This window comes from Mastigoproctus giganteus, chromosome 13 (genome assembly GCF_048544385.1).
Source record: "Mastigoproctus giganteus isolate SK-2022 chromosome 13, ASM4854438v1, whole genome shotgun sequence".
Taxonomy (NCBI): domain Eukaryota; kingdom Metazoa; phylum Arthropoda; class Arachnida; order Uropygi; family Thelyphonidae; genus Mastigoproctus; species Mastigoproctus giganteus.
Genome location: NC_143587.1, coordinates 84,529,995 through 84,556,001, shown reverse-complemented (window position 1 = coordinate 84,556,001; position 26,007 = coordinate 84,529,995). Strand labels below are relative to the sequence as shown.

Sequence of the window (26,007 nt, the reverse complement as noted above, 5' to 3'; positions counted from 1 at the left end):
GTACTTTTTCTTCAATAGAAGCGAGGTAGATTTCAGATAAAGGGGCTGAGGCCTATAGGAAGGCCAAAAATTTGTTCATATATATTATTTTGAAATCTAAATTGCTTGGCATTAAGTAACAGCGACGTGAGCTCTAAAATGTCATTTAAATGTTAATACGCAGACGATGTCCTTTTAATAGGTAATAAAACAACTACTGACACTTTATTTAATACAATGCATGAGAGACAAATTTATCCTCGAAGCAGAAACTGATAATAAAATTAATTTTAATAGCTTCAAATCTAATTTATCGGGTACAGAATTAACACAACATGTTAAATCTTGTAATCATAACACACGCATTGATTCGGCTATTACAGTAGTTAAACTGAATTCTAGTTATAAAATTCTTCAAAATGAGGCTCTCGTCATTGAGCGGTTTAAACACCACACATCGTTCAACATATTAAACATGAAAGTTCCAATCAACATCTCCCCTATTTGGAATTAGCACGTATAAAGTTTCTACATGCACTGAAATGCATTTTGGGAACTGTTGTATTGTTATTTGGTTTTTAGGAGCATTAGCAACTAAGGCCATATTGCTCCGGGGGGGGGGGGATATGCGGTGGTCACGGGCTCGAACTCTGGTCTAATCAAGAAGCGTGTGCTACGCACTGCTGCTCCTGCCCACCTGGCTATGGAGGCACCACTTCGGGAACTTAATCAGTATATAACATACTTCGAGTTTCTTCTCTTTCCACTAAAGCTAACTGAGGATAGTTTCAAAAGTCGCTTGTGCGTGGCTATTAGCTTTTATCTCGTTTTAATTTTTAATACATGAATTTAATAAGACAACTATACAATGGAATGTGCACTTTCCTTTCTTGGACAAATTTTAACATCTTTTAAACCTCATAATTTTTAATATATAGATTTTTTTAATTCATAATTACATAAGTTACGAATAGCTACTATGTACCTGTTATAAGTTTCATCAAACCAAGTGGATTACTATGAGGTGAGTGCTGAAAGCTACACTATACTTATGATCTAATATAAGCTCTATACATTGCTATTATATTAAAAAGCTATAATTTTATAAAAATGGAGGAGGCAAAAATCAAAACTTGGCCAGTTAATTTGAAAAAAAAAAAAAAAAAAAAAAAAAAAAAAAATAATAATAATAATAAATAAAATAAAACAAATAACTAATTTTAATAATAAGATATTTTAATTTAATAGTACTTGGGAAAGCATTACTGGAAAAATAATATAACTATTAACCATTAAATTGCAATTTTGTTTAAATGGAGTTTTTGGTAATTATTAAAAATGGCCATTTAAAAAAAAAAAACACTACACTCATGAACATTTTTTATGCCTATAGTGCATATAATCTTGTTAACTATTAAAAAAACCTGCAATGTGACAGTTTAGTAAATATGGAACAGAAAGAAGTGAGTATTATTTAGAGTTAGTTTTTTTTAAATCTGAATCATTGTGTTATAATGTTATTATTATACAAATAATAACAAAAACTATACAAATATTTACAAAATACTAAACTATTTATAATCATACCTCTACTATATTGGGACGATGGGTCCCTTCTCATCAGCTGACATTAATATACAAAAAACACTAGAATGGAACATCAACTGATGCCAGGCGTGGTCATGTATTAGACAGTGAAGCATGTGCACAAGGTTGTTGAACGTTAAATGGAAGGAACACAAATTAGTTACTGGGAAGAATCAGACACTTGCTGTTGACAATGTAGAGTGCATATGTGGGACACATGCAAACATTCATTGCATTGCAAGACAACTGCCTCCATAACGTTCACTAACCTTATGCACGTGCTTCACTATCTAATACAAGACCACGCCCAGCATCATTTGATGTTCCATTGTAACATTTTTTTGTATATTAATGTCAGCTGATGAAGGGACCCATCGTCCCGATATAGTTTGTATATTTGTAAATAGTTTAGTATTTTGTAAATATTTTAAATATTTGTATAGTACAATACGAAATTTTTAGAAATCTTCAAGTACCGTGTTAATGGACTAGAAAGGAATAGCGAAAGCTTAAAAAGCGGTACTCACCTTGAAATTAATCTGCGATGGTTTACTTAGGAAGCGTGGTTAATGTTTAAGTTGAATTGTTGAATTGAAAATTAAAAGGGAGGGAAGTAGGTAAAAGTTGACTGAGTTAAATAGGCGCAAGGAAATAGAAGTGTACACATCCAATCCTTGGTTGTCATCGAAATAAAGAGAAGAAGGAATAATTAAAAACTATGTAAGTGAATCCGATGAAGCCAATAGTCTTTACGAGGACTTTCGTTAGTTAGAGAACGTCTTCAGTTGGCAATGTGTGGGGAGAGAACGCGCGTGATATTTTAAGAATAAAAAATTATACTCTCGTGATGCCTTTTTTGACATGTGGGAACTTTAATCTCGAGAGGTTATTTGTATAGTTTGTCAAGATTTTAGTCCTCTTTTGGATGCAACAATATTCCTCATGCATTATGGACCCCGAAGCAATAGACTTTTTCCTAAGTGACCTATGTGAATGCAGGTAAATAATTACATGGTGATATTTATTTCACCTTGAGAATGCCGCACGGTGGGGTAGCCAATGGGAGAAGAGGGATGCAGGTCAGTGGTACAAGTGGGTGGGCCAATTATGTCATTACAAATGGACAGGTAAATAATTACATGTCATTCCCTGATTAGATAGAGATCAGTGTGTTTTGATAGGTGTCTTTTACGTAGAAAAGATTTGATTTACTCTGCCATACCTCTACATTTTATGTAGAAAAGCACGAGCAGGGGGGTGAAGCCCCCTAGTATAGCATTATTAATCAGGTTATTAAAATTAAAAGTGAAAAATGTTCATATATGGCTGCATTAAAAGCTTTTATATTAGGGGTGTGTTAGAACTCCAGCAACCACATGTAAAATGAGAAGTCTAGTATTTGGATGTAGAATTATGTCTGTCTCTTTTTATTCAGTGATGTTCTGATTCAAAAGACAATGAAAATTTCTATCAGGAACTTTTTCCTGATATAAAATGCAATATTTTTCATTATATTTTATATACCAGGAACTGGATGATTAATAATAATAACTTACATTTTCTTGTTTCAGTTGCTGGATGGCAGTACTGATTCCTTCACCGGCTTCAATCTGGAAATGCAAAAACCAAACATATATCATTTATTGATGCTAAGTAAAACTATAATTCAAAACATTCACTCCTAAAAATTAAAGACAATCTTTCTTCAAGAAAGAAATCTGTACTGGAACTATTTCTATTAGCAGGAACTGTAATAATTTTTGAATCAAGGGTACTTACCATTTTCTTGCTGCACAGAAATGGGGCAGTACTATTATATAATGCACATTCATGCTCTATTCTTTTTGTATCCTTCTAGTTTACATAGACGCCTGTACAGCAGGCCCTCGTTATAACACGGTTCGCTGATTCGCTATAATGCTGTTATTATATTATAACCCGTATCTGACTATAATGCTATCAAAAATCACTATAACACTCTTTTACAGATTGCATTTTTGGCATAGTTAACGAAATCGTTTCATTTGATTGGAGGAGTCAGTTTTTTTTTTCTTGAAAATGAATAGCAAAACGGCATTAAAACGTTTTCCACACCGACTTGAGAAATATTCTAGCATGCTAATTTAATTGCAGTACAGTGACTTGTTACATAGTTACGAGATCAACATTTTAAAAAATGATAAAGTATATTGCTTGTAATATTTGGGCTATATGCATTTATCTGAAGTCTAGTCATCACTCAGTACAGTATTAGACATAGTGCATAACGGACGATTTACTCGAACATTGAATCATAATTAATGCAATCAATGCAGTTACATTTTCGAAGAGTTAATAATGGTGGATAAGAATGAAATAGCAACAATGTCTGGATGCAGTACGAAAACTATAAATGTAAGAAAAAGACTGACTTTGAAAATTAAATTAGAACTTTTGAAGCAAATCAATTCTGGTCAACGACAAGCGGATGTGTGCCACATTTTAGGACTGGCAAGTTTAACTGTAAGAACGAATATAAAAAATAAAGAATTAATTTTAGCAGCAGAAAAGACAGCTTCCACTGCAAACAACTAGGGCTGGGCCGGCTATTAGGATTGAAATGGAGAGACTAACTAATTTTATTGAAGATAATATCCAATGCAGAATTCAGTTAAGTTAAATATTATATAAAAAAAAAAAAAAAAAGAGTGAGAGATTAGCCTATATGATCTGAAGAAAAATCACCTAAAAGAAAAACGAAAATGTGGAACCATTTAAAACTAGTAAGGGCTGGTTGAATAGGTTTAAAATCCAAAGAGAAGCTGCAAGTGCAGATCAAGGAGCCAAAACATTCAAAAAAGAACTTGTTAAAATTATTGATGAGGGCTATTATGTTTTATACTGCTCAACAAGTTTTTAAAATAGATGAGGCAGGACTTTTTTTGGAAACAAATGCCTAAAAGAAGTTTCATATTGAAAGAAAGAAAAAACATGCCAGGTTTCAAAGAGGCGAAGGATCGGTTGACTTTATTGTTGGGTGGTAACGCTGCAGGGGATTTAAAATTAATACCCCTTTTAGTTTACCAGGAAGAGGGCCAAAGTATAACACAAAATCGACACATTTTTCATGATTAAATTAAATCAATTTAGATCAATTAAATTCATGATTTTAATTGGAATTTTAAATTTAATTTTGATAGGTATGTAATGCAGACTATTTTATATGTACAAAAATTTGAATATTAAATATTTTGACCGACATTTGTGCATCTTTTCAGTATCGTTTATTATTGATTAGGAAATATCCTATGGCACCAACCACAACTCACAAATACAGTACATACGTTACCTTACGGGAATGCGGTGCTCGCTTAGCACAGATTCACTTAGCGCTCTGGAATGAATTATCAGTGTTAAGCGGGGGTCACCTGTATTGTTGTTTGGAGATTTTTTCGCACATTAACTACTTTGGCCACAATACACCACTTAGAGATCATTCGACGGGGCCTCACGCACCACCTGGACAAGGGTATCCCACAGACATGTTTGGGATTCACCACGGACATCATCAATAGCAAGACTATGGAAAAGAAAAAGCTGCATGCTCACCTGCTGCAGGTGTGGCAGGATAGATGGGCCACCTCGCAAAAAGGCGAAATCACCAGAAAGTTTCTGCCCAACATTGGCCGGGTTTTTCCGAACTTCCCACCCTGGTTTTCCCCGGGCCTACAAGTCACATACCTACTGACAGGACATGGAGCTCTGAATGCAAAGCTATCCCTACTCGGAATACAAGAAGATCCCACCTGCACCTGCGGGGGGCTGGAGAGCTGGCAGCACCTCATGCATGATTGCCAGCTGTATGACGACCTCCGCAGTGCATTCATCACCAAATTACAGTATCTATCATACGGCCAGGAGCACCACATCTTGGACACCAGGGAAGAATATCAGGCTTTCTCCAGCTATGCACTGGCCCTGTTCACAAGACGGAGAGCTCTTATCGCAGTGAACCGCAATCAACCACTGACACAATAAGGAAATGAACAAACCTCGAAGGAAATCATCCCGCGGAAGACGCCTGAACCCAATGGCCTCCGATCATCAAGACACTAAACCCTGAAGTGGACCTAAAGTTGAATAAATGAGAAATGACTCTATAAACAACATTGACGCAAACACCACATGGATGGGAAATGTCACAAGAAAGACCCCACAAATGCCGACAAGCAAACCCGGACCTTTTGACGGTAAAGACTGCAGAACGGACGGGAACCACCCCATGAACGATCATGCTTCGGTCCGATCGCTCCTGGAAACGGACTAGAACCACTAGCAGCTCTGCTGCCAAATGCTATATGGCGAGCTGAATGGGGTCCCCTTACCCTATTTATCTTAAATTCCCTATCCCCGGCAGGAGGGAGAGGAGACATGCTCTGTTTCCTCCCTCCCCTGCCAACCCATCTCTTCACCTGGTGAGGCATGCGCCTGCCTCACTGACCACCCGAGGTCGCCTTCTCTATCGTCCCCATGCTTCTGCCTTTCCCCCCCAGTCTTCAGTCTCTTCCCCCACTCTAAATGTATACCTTATCCATGGCAGGGGGAGATAACTCTTCTTCGTCTCCCCCACCCGCCATCCAAACTCCCCTCTGGTGTGGCATGGGCATGCCATACTGTCTAGCAGGGGTCATCTCCTCTATCGACCCCTTATTTCTACTTCTACCCCCCCAGTCTTCAGCCTCCCCTCCCTCCCACTTTTATCTTTCATCTAACGTATAGCCCACACGTCTAAATTTAATAACAACAAAATTCTGCCTGACCTATTAGGCCTTTTAACACATCTTTCTAGCGTTCAACCCCAACCAGCGATTTCCTAACAGCAATCTCCTTAAGAATTAACGTCAAATGCGTATATATATATATATATATTTTTTTTTTATTACTATTTTATTTTATTTTTTACTTTTATTATTATTATTTTTTTATTTATTTATTTTATTTTATTATTATTATTTTTTTATTACTATTTTATTTTATTTTTTACTTTTATTATTATTATTATTATTATTATTATTATTATTATATATTTTTTTATTTTTATTTTTTTATTTTTTATTAGGTCCTAGCTACTGAAATCCCAGGAAACTAGGTGGCAGGACCTGCCGGAGCAACTCATCATGATTCTGGACACCCGGTTAGCCTCCACGTGGCAAGGTATGGGCAACGTCAGGCCCCACCAGGGGCCTGGTGGCCAATAAGCTGGACAAACAATGGGCACAACAGATCACACTGTACAGACATGGCCCACACACTTTCAAGTCTCTGGCTTGACAGTGTACCGTCCTCGATACAGCGAACATACGCGGAGATGGGAGAAATCCCAGGCGCCGTCTGACACGAACATACCTTATACCTTATATAATACACCAGTTCACATGATATTTCTTTTCTTTCTTTCTTTTTTTTTTTATCATGTATTATGTGCAGGCAAACTTTAATATAAACATGACACTTTGCTAAACCTCTAAAAATTTTTTACAATGAAAACGTTTTCATTGTAAAAATGTTACTACATCTAGTGATCCACTCAGATATCTACATCATAGCTTCGAAAGTAGATTCAATAAGACAGGGTTACTAGAATCAATTAAAAAAAACAAAAAGGGTTAAATATATGAGCAACAGCTATGGGGGAAATGATGAAACTATTTCTCAATTTCTGGAAGTTTTATGTACTTCATAAGACAGATCATGTGTAGCTGACAGCTGGGGCATGTCAGTTACATATGATCTGTAAGACATTATGCGGGTAAAAAACACTTGAATTTAAGAGGAAAACTAAACATCAAATACTACTAGAACTGTAATAATTGCATAAATTTATTTTATCATGTAGTGTTCCAATATTCAAAAAATTAACACTGTAAGTTAAATTGCACTGTTGAATTGTTGTTACATTGTTCAAATAAGAAACACTACAGAAAGAATTTAGACACCATGATAACATTTTGGCTGGAATATAATATTATTAAAATATTACTATATTGCATTAACTTTTTTGTAAGAGATTGTTGAAGCTCTTTTCTTTTTTTCACCCACAGACAGTTTTGAATTATGATTCCAGCCATCCTTACTCTCCACAAAAAAAGTCAGATACTTGGATTCTACATATTTAGAGCCCTAAGTATTTGCTAAGAAAAGCCTGATGGTGGTTGCATATAGTTTAATTTTTTTTATTTCTAGACATGTTTGAATTTTAGAAGAGTTTTTAGTAAGAACAGAGATCTACTGTCCAGTAGCAATCTGATCTGAATCTCAGTTTGAATTCCAATACTGTTATTTATATTAGGGCCAAGATATTTGAAACCTTCCACAGTTTCAAACTTGTATTTTAGTTTTCCATATCATGATTTTAATTCTAAAGAATCTATGTTCTTAGGATTAAAGGTTTCTTGAAACCTAAGAACGCTGATTCTTTCACTGATGCTCTAAAAATTTAAGATGCAAAGAGAAAGGGTATTTTTAATTAAGAAACCAGTTCCATAGAGATGTCCTTCTTTAGTTCTAGAAAAGAGGTGTGCTCAACTTTAACTACTGAACTCCCCGCAAATGATTTTCCATTTTACCAGATGAATTTTGTATATTCCAGAATTTTGTATATTTCATATCTTTCTCCATAGAGAGGGGTTCTTTGAGTTTCTTTCTGAAGTCTTATGAACAATAAGGCCTAATGCTAAACTCAAAACTCTCTCTTAGTCTTAGTTTAAGTTAATGAGTAAAATTTAAGTGTAGAGCATAATTTAAGTGTAGAGCATAGGCTTTAATAATGATGACAAGCATAATCTATTCAAGATTAAATCTTAATGGAAGGCCAAGAAACATAGTCTTTCTTTTTCTCATAAAATGCAAATGTTTCCTATATCCCTTAAAATATTTAAGGAAATTAAATCAATATTAAGAATTGCAAAACATGCCATTATCAAATTTTTCTTATGAACCTCTAGAGCAGTGGTTCCCATTCTTTTGTCACTCAAGTCACACTTTAAGTTAAAAGACGAATATCAGCGGCACACCAAAATAGTGACTGCCATTGAACTCGGAATTTTTGCTAATCTTGCGGCACAGTGGTTGGGAACCACTGCCCTAGGGGTTCACAAACTACCAGTCAGGAAATAATAATCAAGGCTTTGATAACCTGTTTCATGAGTCCTAATTTTATATGGAGAGGTGGTAGGGGCATTTGTTTGAAAAGACAAGTGCTATGCTGATCTTTTCTTCTTTTTTTCTTTTACAATTATTTGATCCAGTCACAGAGAAAACAAGGGAATTTTGTGTCCTGTTATACAGGAAGCATGGTCAGAACCTCCAACTCAACACAATGGTCTAATTTATTAGGATATTTTAACTGATTAAAAAAAAAAATTTCCAAGTGTCAAGTTCTACTGCGTAGCAAATTCTTTTCAAGCTAGTCTTCGAGTTCCCAGTGAAGAATTTCCATGTTGCTGATTTATAACTAGCAGAAGCACTAATGACCACATATATCAACACAAGGGGCAAAGCATAAATTGTGTCAACGCAATTTATACTTTGCATAAAATATATGAATATTTTGCATATGTGTGTGTGCATATGTATATACTTTCACCAGGAGCCAAAATAAGCTTCTTTGCAAAGCCTGGAATGTAAAAGTTGAACAGCATTCTTTGGCAGATTGAAGTCTTTTAAATAATTAATTTCACTATAAACAGTTTTGGCTGTTTTTAGATGGCAGTAGTTCAATAAATTTTATCTGCATGTGGAGCAAACCAAATGCACATCTGACAGCAGATTTTGGTATTGTATTGCTGCTTTGTTCTTAGCATTATGCCCTTTAATGTTGCACATGCAAGGCCAACTGGTCTGAGGCCTGAAATAGTTTTTCTAATATGCTCTTCACAATAGTGACTGTACTAAGAAAACTAGAAAGGCATCTGTTATATAAAAAATGCATTCGAATTACACCTCACTTTTTTGTTTCCTATTTTGTTTTCATCTTTTTTTTTTTTTTAAATAATAATCAAATGTGTAGTTTCTGGGTTTAAGCCAAACCATCGGCACACCAAATATTAAGGGAATTTCATTTTTCAGTGACCCACTGTCATAAATTTTCAATACAGGAATAGTAGACGTAACAGAAGTCCCATCATTTGTGGTGCTCACTAAAGTAGACACCAAAATACACAATATATGCTTTCCTAAAGAGATATGATAACTGGTCTCTCTTTTAATAATGTAAAACCACCACAATACAAATGTAACAGAAGGAATAAGGATGGTTTACATACTTTCATTTCCCGTGCTGAAACTATACCCCAGGTTTTTAGCAATCACATAGGACTAGGAATAAAATATGCCTTTCAACAGCAAGGTGATTTAATGTTCTTATGACCTGGTCCAATATGCTTGGGAGAACAATGCTCAACATTCATACTTCAAGTTTATATATATACAGTCAATTCCGGTTATTTGGGACACATCAGGACTAGTACATTTTGGCCTGATTAAGAGTCTGCCCCAATTATCCGAAGTTTCACGTAAAGAAAGTTAAAAATACAATGAACCTCCACTTTACAATTGGTTCACTGTACAATCAAATCATGTTACGATGGAGTCACCATAATAAAGTACAGTTCACTATACGATGTGTAGTAAGTGCCGGTCATTGAGATCATATTTGTGAATTGAATTTGAATTCTATTAGACAACAATTCTAATTAGCGAAAATAGGAGGAATATTATCCACAGGCTATAAAAGTAAAGATATATTAAGCACAAATTTACCCTTTATTAACTTATTAAAAAATTAAATGATACGTGAAATTCGGAATAATTAATACGTACTGTAATATGTACATACTAACTAGTTGACATTTCTGTTCACTGACATTTGTGGGTGGGGGTTAAAATTTAAAACAGTAAAAAGAGAAGCAATCAATAACAAAGAACACGGCACACACAAATTGTAAGTAACAAGTCACTAAGCTTTGAAAATAGGAATGAAGAGAAAATTCTGAAAATTAATTTTTTTATATGATTGAAGATTTCATGGAAGTGTAAACTCATTTCACCATAATAACCCACAGAATTCCAGCTGTCGGTATTATTGCAAATTCAATAAGATTGAGTTTACTATCAGTTTATGATAAATTGCACTAACAGAAAAGCCCAATAAACAGGTGACTGCTAATTGTTTTTATTGTTTTATGGTTGTGACCTCCAGAAATCTAACCGAACCACGTGGCACGGTTGGAGACAATTGCAGGGTGACCTCCAGTGCTGCAGTCTCCTGCCCCGATTAAACAGCATGTTGTCCCAATTAAGCGAAGTAAACCCTGGCTATTTTCTTGATTGGGTTCTGTTTTTTTAAGATTTGCCCCAAATAAACGGCTGCCCCGATTAACCGGTAGCCCAAATAACTGGAATCCACTGTATATTATTATTATTATTATTAGCCATATGGTGCAAGGAAGCCTGAGGCTTATGCTGCACCGACCAAAAAAAAAATTCCCTAGTATCCTGAGAGAGAGAGAGAGAGAGAGAGAGAGAGAGAGAGAGAGAGAGAGAGAAGTAGAAAGGAATCACCAAGAAAGGGAAGAATGATGATATCCAGCTCAGGACCCTGGGTGTGCCAAGCCCATACTCACCAGATATGAGCCCCTGGGGATAAATATAAATATATATATATATATTTATAATCTTATAAAATAATAGAATGGAGAAGCTATTGTGGTATATGCCTTGACATACAGAACATGTCGGAAACAGAAGTAAGAGCATTGCTGTCTTTTTCATTATTTTGGTGGATGACCTCTGAAGAAGACACTAAAATTATGAATGACAACGCAATGCTATTTCCACCTTGGTCGTCTCTTCAAAATTCCATTTGGCTTATTTTTTCTATTGTTATATTTATTTTAATTTCGATTCCTATCTTCCCCCCCCCTTTCGGTCAACACGTATATCGCTCCCAGGGTACACCGTATTTTCATTAGTCTAATTCTAAGCATAAATATCTACTTACTATATTTCATACTAATAATAATAATTCTTTATATATATATATATATATATATATATATTTATAATTATTGATAAAAAATAAAGAAAGAAAGTTAAAACGACAATAACTGTAACTAATATGTAAATAATATTTATGAGTCAATGCAGTTGCAAGCAATCATGCAATACACCCATAATGTCTATAATATTAAGGATAATATAAAGAACCATTAGAATAAGTAAATCAATCCAATAATCATACCATCAGGGATCTAAGAAAACACAAAAAAAAAAAAAAATATATATATACATATATATATTATCGCTTTTTACCGACAATCTAGATGACTTCAACTGGGGTAAACCACCCAGAATGAAGGCAAAAAACGACAAGAAGTTCTCTGTTTCTGTGATGATCAATATATGCTAAGTAATTTAAATCTAACCAAATATAAACCAGAATAGGCCGGATGTAAATCGAATATAAATAAATCGAAAGAAGATAATAAAAGTTAAAAAAATTTAGAAATATTAGAATCAAAGGTAAGAAATATAAGTAAAATATAAATGTAAGCATATATTAATCATCGTTGACCCGACAGAGAAACGTAATTTAATGATTACAATAAGATTAAATATATAATACATACTACATATTGACCGTATCTAGGACATAATGTAATAGTCGTCAAAATAATATGTGGTGCCCCCTATGTGATGGATACGGTAAAAATAAATAATTAAATTAACGCATAGAGAAACATGCAGATAGTAAGAAGAAAAACTAAAGGAGTAGGAATAATAGAACCTGAACTCCATAAAGGCGAAAAATAGTGGTATAGATAAGAAATAGTTTCTCCTACGTCCTCGGATTGCCCTAATAATTTCGGAGAAATAAAATTAAAGAGTGTAGGACAGTTTAAAGACATTACAAGATATAAGTTATGGCTCGGGTATGCCCGGGATCGCAAACCCGTTCCTATAGTAGGACCCTGAGCTGAATTTGCATGTTACCTCAAAGTGAACTTAAGTAAATTTAAATGAATTTAACTATATATATTAAAAAAAAAAAAAAAAAAAAATGATACACTGAAATTTGCAAGCCGGTGGGTACAAGTTTTCTACACCGTAAGACACCAAGAATGCAAAGTGTATCCTATTTACATATATACATGGCACTAAATATAACGATTATATTGAAAATTATATTAAAACAATAGGTTCAGAAAACAAATTTTTGAAATTAATTATGTTTATCGCTTTCCTGAAATGATATTTCAGGTAAGCGATAGGGAAATTATTATTGATCAACCTGCCGTACAACGCTGTTAAGCCCGCTGAACAATTTTTATTACTATTGCAGATATAAGCAATCCTTAGACATTGCGATAAAATTATATTAGCATGCACTGATTTTGATATATTAGATTTCCAGTTTGTAAGGCTGACTACGTTAAAATTAAATGTATCTCTTTTATTATATACGTTTACGTCTATATTATTATTATGGAATATTTCTATATGAAGATCCAGATAATTTGCTATAGTATCGGAATTATTAGTTTTTTCCAATACTAGTTCTACTGGATATAATTTACTGTAATCCTGGACAAAATGTGGACAATTAAAAACACATATATCATCTACGTATCTATATATAAGTAGGTTATCTTGGAATTCTCTTTCTGTATAATGTAGATAAAGGTTTGCGATTATGCTTGATGCTGGACTTCCCATAGGGGTGCCAGTCACTTGTAGGTATAACGATGTTCCGTCATATACATAATTATTAAAGATGGATAATTTTATTAGAGAATCCCAATAGGTTAAATCAACCTTTATAGCATTTTTATTTTCTAAATATAGTTTCTGGAGGACGACTTTCAAGTTATCAAGATTAATGCTCGTAAATAGACTGTTACAGTCAAATGTTTGTATTTGATGAATATTGTTATTTTTTAGAGCATTTATTATAATGCTACAATTAATACGAATACGAATTCACATATATTCTGTAAAATGAATAACGTCATATATATGATCACATGTCGTACTTGCAATGTTAAATATATTGGTCAAACTAGCAATAATCTAAATATTAGAATGAACCTTTATCGTTCCGATATTAAAACTTACAATAACAAATCCAGCAAGAAAACAGGTAATCTGGAACATGATATTGAATTCAGACATTTCCAAAAACATACTTTTGGTAATATTTTCATTTCAATACTTAACGTAATTAATAACGCAAATGAAAGATTATTGCAAGAAGATATTAGCATGTTACTATATCCATATGGTCTAAATAATAAATTTAATCAAAAATATATGACGAATAATTTAAAAGATATTTGCGTTTATAATATGTTTCAAATTGCCAAACTTCGTAAATATAATCGCAATAGGAAATATAGTAAATCCAACACATATAAAAGCAACCGAGAACATATAGGAGACTTCATAGATTTATTCAAAATGTGGGACACGGATCCTATAAATATTAGTAAAATACATAACACACTTTTCAGTATTAAACTTAGTGTACTCAAAGCACTAAATAGAAAAACCAATGATTACGTCTTTGTATCTTCTCATCTTAGGCACATCATATCAGACATTGTCAAATTCAGATTTCATATTTTGAATGTTAGCAAGCAGCCGGAAAACTCTGTCCTCATCTTATACTTTCAAAATAAATTAATGGATGATTTAGATATACATAAAACTATTAATTTACGTAATGACTTACTGCCTATTAATAACTTACATATTAATATCAGATTTAGATATTCTAGACCATTTGGTCTTAAAGCGTGTAACTATAAATCAATAGCTACAAACCTTCACAATATTAACATCGGACAGGAGATATGTGTTTGCCACAAACCTTCTTTTCATAGGTACGTGGATCCTAACCATAATCCCATTATAACCGGCAATTTAGATATAATCCCATATCCTGAACTTAGAGATATTTTATCACTGGGTTTTAAATTTCGACCTAATTTACCTGTTAATAAATCTAACTTTAAAAAATTGTTATATCTAGATTTACTTAAATACTGCATAAGATCAGCATACAACCATAACATACCGGTGGAAGCATACCACATGTGGCTATTTACAATGCTTAATATCATATCTAGCAAATATAATCAATTGAAACTCATACAGAATAATCTATATAATACCAAATTAATAAATAGGCAGCTAAAGATATACATGAACATTTTGTAATTACTCCCGTTGACAAAGCTGCTTGCAATTATGCAATCATATGTAAATCATATTATATAGAAATTTTAAAAAATGAACTACAGTCTAGCCATACATATAAACAGATAACATCTTCTTCTAATATAATAATCAAAAAATTAATTGCATTACATAAAAAATTAAAGTTAAAGTATAATAACCTAAAATATCCATTTATATATGGCATACCCAAATTTCATAAAACACCGATTGCTTTTAGATTCATAACATCATGTAGAGATAGTTATGCTAAATTTCCCGGAAAATTTTAGAAAAGTTACTTAAAATTATATTAAATAACTTAAATAAAACTATTATAATAAATAATAACTAACCTATTATAAATGCTCTAAAAAATAACAATATTCATCAAATACAAACATTTGACTTTAACAGTCTATTTACGAGCATTAATCTTGATAACTTAAAAGTCGTCCTCCAGAAACTATATTTAGAAAATAAAAATGCTATAAAGGTTGATTTAACCTATTGGGATTCTCTAATAAAATTATCCATCTTTAATAATTATGTATATGACGGAACGTCGTTATAACTACAAGTGATTGGCACCCCTATGGGAAGTCCAGCATCAAGCATAATCGCAAACCTTTATCTACATTATACAGAAAGAGAATTCCAAGATAACCTACTTATATATATATATACGTAGATGATATATGTGTTTTTAATTGTCCACATTTTGTCCAGAATTACAGTAAATTATATCCAGTAGAACTAGTATTGGAAAAAACTAATAATTCCGATACTATAGCAAATTATCTGGATCTTCATATAGAAATATTCCATAATAATAATATAGACGTAAACGTATATAATAAAAGAGATACATTTAATTTTAATGTAGTCAGCCTTACAAACTGGAAATCTAATATATCAAAATCAGTGCATGCTAATATAATTTTATCGCAATGTCTAAGGATTGCTTATATCTGCAATAGTAATAAAAATTGTTCAGCGGGCTTAACAGCGTTGTACGGCAGGTTGATCAATAATAATTTCCCTATCGCTTACCTGAAATATCATTTCAGGAAAGCGATAAACTTAATTAATTTCAAAAATTTGTTTTCTGAACCTATTGTTTTAATATAATTTTCAATATAATCGTTATATTTAGTGCCATGTATATATGTAAATAGGATACACTTTGCATTCTTGGTGTCTTACGGTGTAGAAAACTTGTACCCACCGGCTTGCAAATTACAGTGTATCATTTTTTTTTTTTTTTTTTTTTTTTTTTTAATATATATAGTTAAATTCATTTAAATTTACTTAAGTTCACTTTGAGGTAACATGCAAATTCAGCTCAGGGTCCTACTATAGGAACGGGTTTGCGATTCCGGGCATACCCGAGCCACAACTTATATCTTGTAATGTCTTTAAACTGTCCTACACTCTTTACTTTTATTTCTCCGAAATTATTAGGGCAATCCGAGGACGTAGGAGAAACTATTTCTTATCTATACCACTATTTTTCGCCTTTATGGAGTTCAGGTTCTATTATTCCTACTCCTTTAGTTTTTCTTCTTACTATCTGCATGTTTCTCTATGCGTTAATTTAATTATTTATTTTTACCATATCCATCACATAGGGGGCACCACATATTATTTTGACGACTATTACATTATGTCCTAGATACGGTCAATATGTAGTATGTATTACATATTTAATCTTATTGTAATCATTAAATTACATTCTCTGTCGGGTCAACGATGATTAATATATGCTTACATTTATATTTTACTTATATTTCTTACTTTTGATTCTAATATTTCTAAATTTTTTTAACTTTTATTATCTTCTTTCGATTTATTTATATTCGATTTACATCCGGCCTATTCTGGTTTTATTTGGTTAGATTTAAATTACTTAGCATATATTGATCATCACAGAAACAGAGAACTTCTTGTCGTTTTTTTGCCTTCATTCTGGGTGGTTTACCCCAGTTGAAGTCATCTAGATTGTCGGTAAAAAGTGATAATATATATATATATTTTTTTTTTGCGTTTTCTTAGATCCCTGATGGTATTATTATTGGATTGATTTACTTATTCTAATGGTTCTTTATATTATCCTTAATATTATAGACATTTTGGGTGTATTGCATGATTGCTTGCAACTGCATTGACTCATAAATATTATTTACATATTAGTTACAGTTATTGTCGTTTTAACTTTCTTTTTTATTTTTTATCAATAATTATAAATATATATATATATATATATATATATATAAAGAATTATTATTATTAGTATGAAATATAGTAAGTAGATATTTATGCTTAGAATTAGACTAATGAAAATACGGTGTACCCTGGGAGCGATATACGTGTTGACCGAAAGGGGGGGGGGGAAGATAGGAATCGAAATTAAAATAAATATAACAATAGAAAAAATAAACCAAATGGAATTTTGAAGAGATGACCAAGGTGGAAATAGCATTGCGTTGTCATTCATAATTTTAGTGTCTTCTTCAGAGGTCATCCACCAAAATAATGAAAAAGACAGCAATGCTCTTACTTCTGTTTCCGACATGTTCTGTATGTCAAGGCATATACCAATAGCTTCTCCATTCTATTATTTTATAAGATTATAAATATATATATATATATATATTTATATTTATCCCCAGGGGCTCATATCTGGTGAGTATGGGCTTGGCACACCCAGGGTCTTGAGCTGGATATCATCATTCTTCCCTTTCTTGGTGATTCCTTTCTACTTTTCTCTCTCTCTCTCTCTCTCTCTCTCTCTCTCTCAGGATACTAGGGAATTTTTTTTTTGGCCGGTGCAGCATAAGCCTCAGGCTTCCTTGCACCATATGGCTAATAATAATAATAATAATATACAGCGGATTCCAGTTATTTGGGCTAACGGTTAATCGGGGCAGCCGTTTATTTGGGGCAAATCTTAAAAAAACAGAACCCAATCAAGAAAATAGCCAGGGTTTACTTCGCTTAATTGGGCCAACATGCTGTTTAATCGGGGCAGGAGACTGCAGCACTGGGGGTCACCCTGCAATTGTCTCCAACCGTGCCACGTGGTTCGGTCAGATTTCTGGAGGTCACAACCATTGGGCTTTTCTGTTAGTGCTTGTAAAGCGGGAATTTATTTCCCATAGACATAAGGTTAAAAATAGGGGTTATGTTCTCAACAATGAAATTAATTAGCTAATTAGTTTGTTTAAACAATGATTGATTTATCGAAAGAAATGAAAATGTAGCCTGTAAAATCAAGCAAATTATAATAACAGAGAAATTATTTACGACTTACAAATGTTAAATAATGTTTATTGTAAGAAACCTCTTTAATTGTAAGGTGCGCCTTCTCCCTTTTTACAGCACGCCAATTGTAGGTGACTACTTTTCTTATTTAGTTCCTTTCTTACATTAATTTTAGGGAGAATGCCTACTTTAATTTTTATAGGTAACACTTGTTATCCTTTTTGGGCCACTGACTGCTTCAGAATATTTCAGGATTACTATTATTCTTAGCTAGAATCTGAGTGAGGCAATGAACAACACACAGGATAAATTTAGCATGTTTAATTATACAAACTGACTTAGATACACACAAAGATTTATCAACAAAACATTTCATGTTACGGAAGTTTCCCTCTGGGAAAAACAATTACAACAAATCCATTCGGTATATCTCTTTACTAAACGGAATAAGAGCTCCTTTACAAAAGTTTCCCTCTGGGAAAAACAATTACAATAAATCCATACAGTATATCTCTTTTCTAATCTAACTAATAGTTCCTTTACAATCTTCAACTTGTTATTCCAGCTATTTCTTACGCTAGATAAATTAATCGTACTTAGGATTTCAGAATGCCTTTCCTTTCCATTTAGGATAACTAGAAACAATAATACAAAACAGTACTTACAATAAGTTTTACTTCTCAATGTTTTAGGATCAGCTCCTTGACCTTCCCGCACTTTCCTTAATGGTTTCCACAACTAATATCCGGCTTTTAATTCCGAACTTCCCTTCGACCAAACTCGACTCCTCTTGGCTGCTTTTAACCTAGTTGACTCCAAATAACCTTTTCCCTTTGGCTGGCAAATTCTCCTTTCCGAAATCCAGCAAAATCTCGCCGCTTCCCGAGTAACTTCTATCTCCAATAATTCCATGACTACACTTACTAAGACAAGACTACCTCTCCAGAACTATCTCCTCCTTTAACTCCACCTCTATCACTACTCCACCTTTAACACCACCTGTATCACTCTTCCCGACTCTATCACTAACTCAACGCTACTGAAACCCGTCCTTATATATCCGCTATGTTTCCCGGCATACCCTGAAATTTTGACTGACCTCCCCTCTGTTAAGTTGACATGTTCACTGCAATTTCGTGTATCATGGTCTCGCCCGTAAATTTCCATAGTAACTTATAACTACTCTTACTGCGTGTATAAGCGTTTATTCCCCCGAGTGTTTTTTTTTTTTTTTTTAAAGTAAGCCTTAAGCTTCCATTATTCTTCATCATCATCATCAACTAAATGCACGCTCGTTGATCACTCATTATTGGCTCAGCACTCGTTGGTCTGTTGTGCAAGGAGTCGTCTTCTTTAGAAATGTTTCAAGAGTAGTTTGTTTCCAAGATAATCTTCTCTTTTACTTATAAATTTCATGATTGTATGCATAAGCATTTTTTAACGGCACATACAATTTTCAACTAACACAATTTGGGTGGAGTAACAAGTTTACAAAGCTTAAAAAAAAAGGAATGAAGATAATATTCTGAAAATTTATTTATGTTTTTAATACGATTGAAGATTTCAGTAAAGGGGAAACACATTTCACCATAATAACGTAAAAACCACACAATTGCAGCTGTTGGTATTTTTGCAAATGCAAGAAGATCGAGTTTACTATCTGTTTATAACTGCTTGCAGTAACAGAAAAGCCCAATAAACCAGAAAGTGCAAATTGTTTTATGGTCGTGACCTCCAGAAATGTGCTTTAGAAAAATATCACAAAGGCATTTAAAAATTGATTCTTATAATGGAACATATGATAATGATGAAAGTGTAGTGCATTTTAATGATTTGAATTGGTAACTAATACAATTTACAAACCGTGCTCACGACCTTTTATATGGCCCTAAGGTCACGCTTGTGACCTTAAAAATGACATTTAAGAGAGAAAAATAGCTTAGTTATACAGCACAAATTTCAACTTCCGAGATCTTGAAACGAATTACCAAAAAACAAAAATGTGCTGTTGGGTTCACATTATGATATTTTAATGATACGATGGTGTCTATGGAACTGATTAATATTGTAAAGCGGGGTACACTGTATTGTATAGCTATGCACGTGATTTGGAATGCAGTACAGTAATACCCCGACTTACGCTACCCTGACTTACGCGAACTCGGAGTTACGCGGTTCCTGATTTTTTCGTTTGGCAACGCTGCCGCCCACTATCTTCAAGGTCGTTTTTCATATGTTATCGATATACGGTGCGACGGCGGAGAATGAGAGCGAAAGATGAACAAAATTCAACTTTGCTGCTTTTATGTGTTTTATATCAGTGAAGGGGAAACACATTTCACCATAATAACGTAAAAACCAACACAATTCCAGCTATCGGTATAATCGCAAATGCAATTAGATCGAGTTTACTACCAGTTTATAACAGATTTCACTAGCAGAAACGCAACTGGATTTTTATTGTTTTATGGTAGTAACCCCTAGAAAGGTGATGTGTTAATAGTGTATCTCTGCCTTTATGGTGTTGTTTATTCAGTTGCTACATGCATGCAGCTTTGTTTATGCGTATCAAGCGTGCCTCCTCGTTTTGTAATTGTGCTTTATTCCCTAAAAATGAGTAAAACACTTAATTAAAAGGTGTGAAAAGGAAGCGTCCTGGTGAAGACACTGCAGATTCAGAGAGAAAAAGAAAAGCAATTATCGATAAACAGAGGCAGACTGGGTCAAAAATTCTTACCCGGGAAAATTTATAGTGGCCTCATACTATGGTTTATGGCCAAAATCACACTGGCCCACGGGGGTTTCCCCGGTAAGGCTTATGGCCAGTCCGCCTCTGTCGATAGAGAAAAAAATATGAAATTGTGAAACGCTTTGAGCGAAATGAAAGACCATGTGATATTGCACGTGCTACAGGCCTAAATGAAGCAATGGCGAAAAGCACATGACAATTGCAAACTTGACAGGTTGAAAATTGAAAAGGGCTCAATTGTAAAGGGCTTAAAAATTTTAGAAAACATAGACTCCAACGAAGAACGCGTTATAGCTACAAAGCAAGGAATAAAAAAATTATTAGCTTGCTACGAAAAAATTCTGCTTGAAAAAAAGAATGCGCTGTGTTGTCAGACGAATTTGTTAGATTTTATGAAGCCATTGACATCGAAATAAATTTTTAACATAAGTCATTTGTTTTTTTAATACATATTTTGTATTAATATGTATAAAGAACTGCAATTTTATTAATATTTTTCTTCTAAACTAGTGTTTTTGTTAGTCCTTGGTCCCAATTAAGCAAAATTTATATGTATTTATATGCAAAGTTGTACCCCGACTTACGCGAATTCGACTTACGCGATTTTCGTCGGACCCACCTATCGCGTAACTTCGGGGTATTACTGTATTTATGTTTAACATTCATTTTTGCAATTAATGTTCATATATTCAATTTTGTTGATACCTGATACTCGGGAAAAAAAAACTTGTAAACCCGGGAACTCATAAAGCAAGAACTGCCTGTGTATATATATACAGTCAGTCCTCGTATAGCACGATAGTTGTGTGGAAAGTGGAGGAGAAATTGTTGAAGATAAACATAAAAAATGCACCTGGGGTGGATGGGATCTATCCAGTTATATTAAAGGAGGCAGCCAAGGAAGTAAGCAAACCCTTAGACATAATTATGGGAGCTTTTTTGGACTCAGGGGAGGTAACCACAGACTGGAGATGTGCAAATGTGACCCCAATTCACAAAGAAGGATCAAAGGGTGACACAAGTAATTATAGACCTGTTAGTTTAACTTCTGTTCCAGGAAAATTAATGGAGGCACTGGTTAAAGAAGCACTGCAGGATCATCTAGACAAGACTTCAGTTATAGCTCGGACACAGCATGGGTTTGTTAAGGGAAAGTTTTGACTGACCAATTTGATTGGATACTATGATACGGTCACAAAGGAACTGGATGCAGGGAATAACTTTGATATCATATATTTGGATCTTAGAAAGGCTTTTGATACTGTTGCATATGGAAAACTGCTGAAAAATTGGAGCAGAGTGGCATTGGAGGTAAATTGCTGCTATGGATAAAGGGATGGTTGAGTGGGAGAAGACAGAGAGTGGTAATCAATGGACACTGCTCATCGTGGACTAATGTTATTAGTGGAGTCCCTCAGGGTTCAGCGTTGGTTCCATTGTTGTTTTCTGTATTTATTAATGATATTGATGATGGTATATCAAGCTTAATGTCCAAGTTTGCAGACGATATGAAAGTTGGAAGGGTTGTTAAGGACACTAATGACAGTACACTGCTGCAACAGGATCTAGAAAAGTTGAGCAGATGGGCTGAGAGGTGGCAAATGAAGTTTAACATTGACAAATGTAAAGTACTACATATGGGAAGCAGTAACCCCAGAGTGACGTATCAACTCTCTGGTACTATATTGACAGTAGTAGAGAATGAAAAAGACTTAGAGGTAATTGTGCAGGCAGATATGAAGTTTTCTGAACAGTGCAGATGGTCTGCAAGAGTAGCTCATAGTGTCTTGTCAATGATATACAGGAATTTTTCTAGCAGGGATAAGGATGTGATTATCCCCTTGTATAAGGCAATGTTCGAGCCACATCTTGAGTATTGTATACAGGTCTGAAGGCCTTATTTTAAGAAGGATGTAGAGCTGCTGGAACGAGTACAGAGAAGGGCAACAAGATTAGTGAATGGAGCAAAGAGGTGCTCTTACGAAGAAAGGATTAAGTTTTGCAAATGACAGTGTCTGGAGACTAGGCACCTGCGAGGTGATCTGATTGAGGTGTCTAAAGCCTTGAATGGTTTGCATGCTCAATGCTGATGGAATTCTTCCTCTTGCTCAGAATAATCACCTGAGAGGGCATAAATTCAAATTGAGGAAAGACAGATGTAGGATAGATGTGTGGAAATTTGCCTTTAGCCAGCAGGTAGTTGGTTGGTGGAACAGACTTCCATCCTTTGTTGTGGAAGTTGATAGCCTAAATAAATTTAAGGCTGAGCTGGACAGGTATTTGGAATGAATGGGGTGGTGAAATGGGAGTAGTTTTTTTTTTTTAGGCTGATGCTGCATATGCTTGCTTTCTTGCATCATATGCCTCTACTAATGTTAATGCTAATTTGGTGTGAGGCTCCCAAAACCCTCCCTTAAACTCTTAGACTCTATCCAAAGAGGATAGTCAAGATAAATAATAATCCATCTCTTACAAACTCTCTCCTCCATCTCCCCACCCCACTATTTCCAAGTGCCATGAAATGATTTCCTCCTCTTTGTTTTAAACCAGTCTGAACACGTGGTTCTACTAGTCAACACTCATTCAACTCCATTCTCACCAAAATAAATTTTCCTCTTCCCCATTTATTCTCTCTACTTCTGTTCTTTGGGACAGCCTTCCTTCATATTTTCAAAAATTTATGATCTGCAGAAATTTAGGATCAATATCAACACATACTAATATGTTGTGCCATACACATACATTTATCATACACACACATGCACACTGAGTCAGCTTTGCATTACTAACACCCTCTTGTGTAGGAATGCAATGGTCTGTGATGCTGGTGAAGGCTCAGAGTTAGGAATGGCTGATACAAATTGTTGTTTGTAGTGGTGATCAGTTTTGTGAGTCTGAGAGGAAGAATGGGCCTGCGTCAAGATCTTTCTAACTTCAAACATGGAATGATTGTGGGGAGCAAGATGTATAGATGTTAGTATCTTGACAATAGCCAACATGGTCAAGTGCTCCTGTGTTGTCATAAGTCTACCATAACTAGCTGAACAGTGGCCAAACAACCAGCTAAAGGTCACATAGCCACATGGGATAGCCACATGTAGTTGACTTCCATAGTGAGTATTGTGTCTCATCTCATAACAGGAATGATACAAGACAGTGGCCAGCTAACCACCCAGTAAAATGTAGGAATAGCAAGACCAATATCTACATGGACTATGTGTTGGACATTAGTTCGTATAGGCTATGGAAGTCAATGATTGACACAGGTACCCAATGCCCGCACAAGAAAAAAAATGCTCTTATCAATGTTTATGGTCATTCATGCAACAAAATTCTGCAAAACAGCCAATGGGTTAACTTCCTTCTTTCTGAACAACATTACCTTCCATTCAAACAGGGTAAATTACAATCAGTGTTTTGTTTTTATGCTTGTATTTGAATTTTCTCTGCACAAATAGTAAAAATGCTGTTTTTGTTAATTTCAAACAAATTTAAAAAAAATTTGTTTGAAATTATTTCTGGTATGGAAAAAAAAAATAGATATATATAATCCACTATGGATTATATATAATCCACTAAACATGGATTTGTAAAATACCATACCAAAAATATATAAATGAAGTTTTATCATTAAAATTGTCAAACAATTGATGTAAAGATTTTGAATCACTCTTTTAACTGTGTAACTTGTTCTCACTGATAGAGTAGAAGCAAAGAATGTATTTTTGTGGTGTACATATACAAATTGTTGCACTTTGTTTCAATATCTTATTTTAAAGAAAAAGCCTTGTAATAAAATACCACACGCAGCAATTATTTGTTTTTTACTAATACATTTATTCATGTTCAAAAGTTTTTATCAATTTTAATAAATAAAATTACAAAATACACTCTTTTTATTTTATTATTCTGCATTAATTTTAGCTGGCTGTAGTCCTATTTACCTCATAATGAGATTCTATTATGCTACTTTTAAAAAGGTACAAGCACAACAGAACTGTTTACCCATCACCTGTCCTTATTTAATATCATACAGTGCACATAATTATTTTACCTTTGCATACAGTTCTGTCCTTTCAGATTCTAATCTTGATATAGTTTCTCTCATCTTACACAGCTCTCCTTCTAATTCTTTAGTTTTTGTTTCCCTAAAAAAATATAAGGATCAATCAGCACAGAATAAATAATATGCTCTATTAAATTAATTTATCTATTTATAAAATAAATATTTTAGTAACTGTTATTGTTCTCACAGGGTTTTACACCCCCCCCCATCAAGCATCTAGATTCCATTCAAAAGAGAGGGTAGTCAGGGTAATTAACGACCTGTCTCCTACAAAACCTCTGCACTCAGTGGTTTATTTTCTGCTGCATGCCTTTTATACATATATATTTCCATGGAAACTGTTCTTCTGTGGGATCTGCAATTCTAGCACTCTCTTACAAACTGGTCAGCATCCACTCACTGTCCAACTCCAAACTCATAAAACCACTTTCCTCATTTATCCCTTCTACTTTTTTTTTTTTTTTTTTTTGAAACAACCTTCCTCCACAAGTATCCCCCCAAAAATTATAATCTGCAGAAATACAAATCTAATGTCAAAGTGTATCTTGCGTTCTTCTAAACCCACAACGAATACATGGTACTAAGTACTATACGTGGTAATATCTTTCAAGTTTGGGGTGTCAAAAAAAAATAACTGAACATATTAAATAATATATGAAAATTACTGTGGCCACTGGTGTTTCCTATTTTCTTATAAAACCTTAAATTTTGCAGAGAGGAAGGAAAAAAATCTTTTTCTTCCTCTATGTGAAACACGTGGTCATGGAATTATTTGCCATCTTTCTAAACTAATTGTACTGGACAAAACAAAATAAGCTTTTAACCTAGGGAAAATTTAAAAAGGTATCTGTATGTATTTTGACCAAATCACATTATGCAGTATGGTCCTCTATGTAAGAGATTGCCGTCTCTTCTCTTCTCTTCTCTCCTCTCTCACACAAACACAAATTCAGTTTAAAAAAAATGTTTTGTTAAAAATGAGTTTTACTATTTATTCTTAAACAGGAAGTAGTTCTTTTAATAATTTTTTGAATTTCTTTGGAATTTGGCTTGCTCTATTCTAACTTTCATATTAATGAAGTAATTTTCCTTGGTGATAATTTTTAAA

At 33.9% G+C, this 26,007-nt stretch overlaps 1 protein-coding gene across 1 annotated transcript in view; it reads right to left on the bottom strand.

Moving 5' to 3' along the window:
* Positions 1–26,007, bottom strand: part of LOC150076228 (uncharacterized) — a 744,224-nt gene that overhangs the window by 421,501 nt on the left and 296,716 nt on the right. Inside the window, exons 19-20 of the mRNA XM_090387291.1 lie at positions 24,888–24,981; positions 3,123–3,176 (exon numbers count right to left, since the gene is read on the bottom strand). Of these exons, the coding sequence (XP_090243417.1) occupies positions 3,123–3,176; positions 24,888–24,981 (148 nt within the window). The remainder of the gene's footprint in view (positions 1–3,122; positions 3,177–24,887; positions 24,982–26,007) is intronic.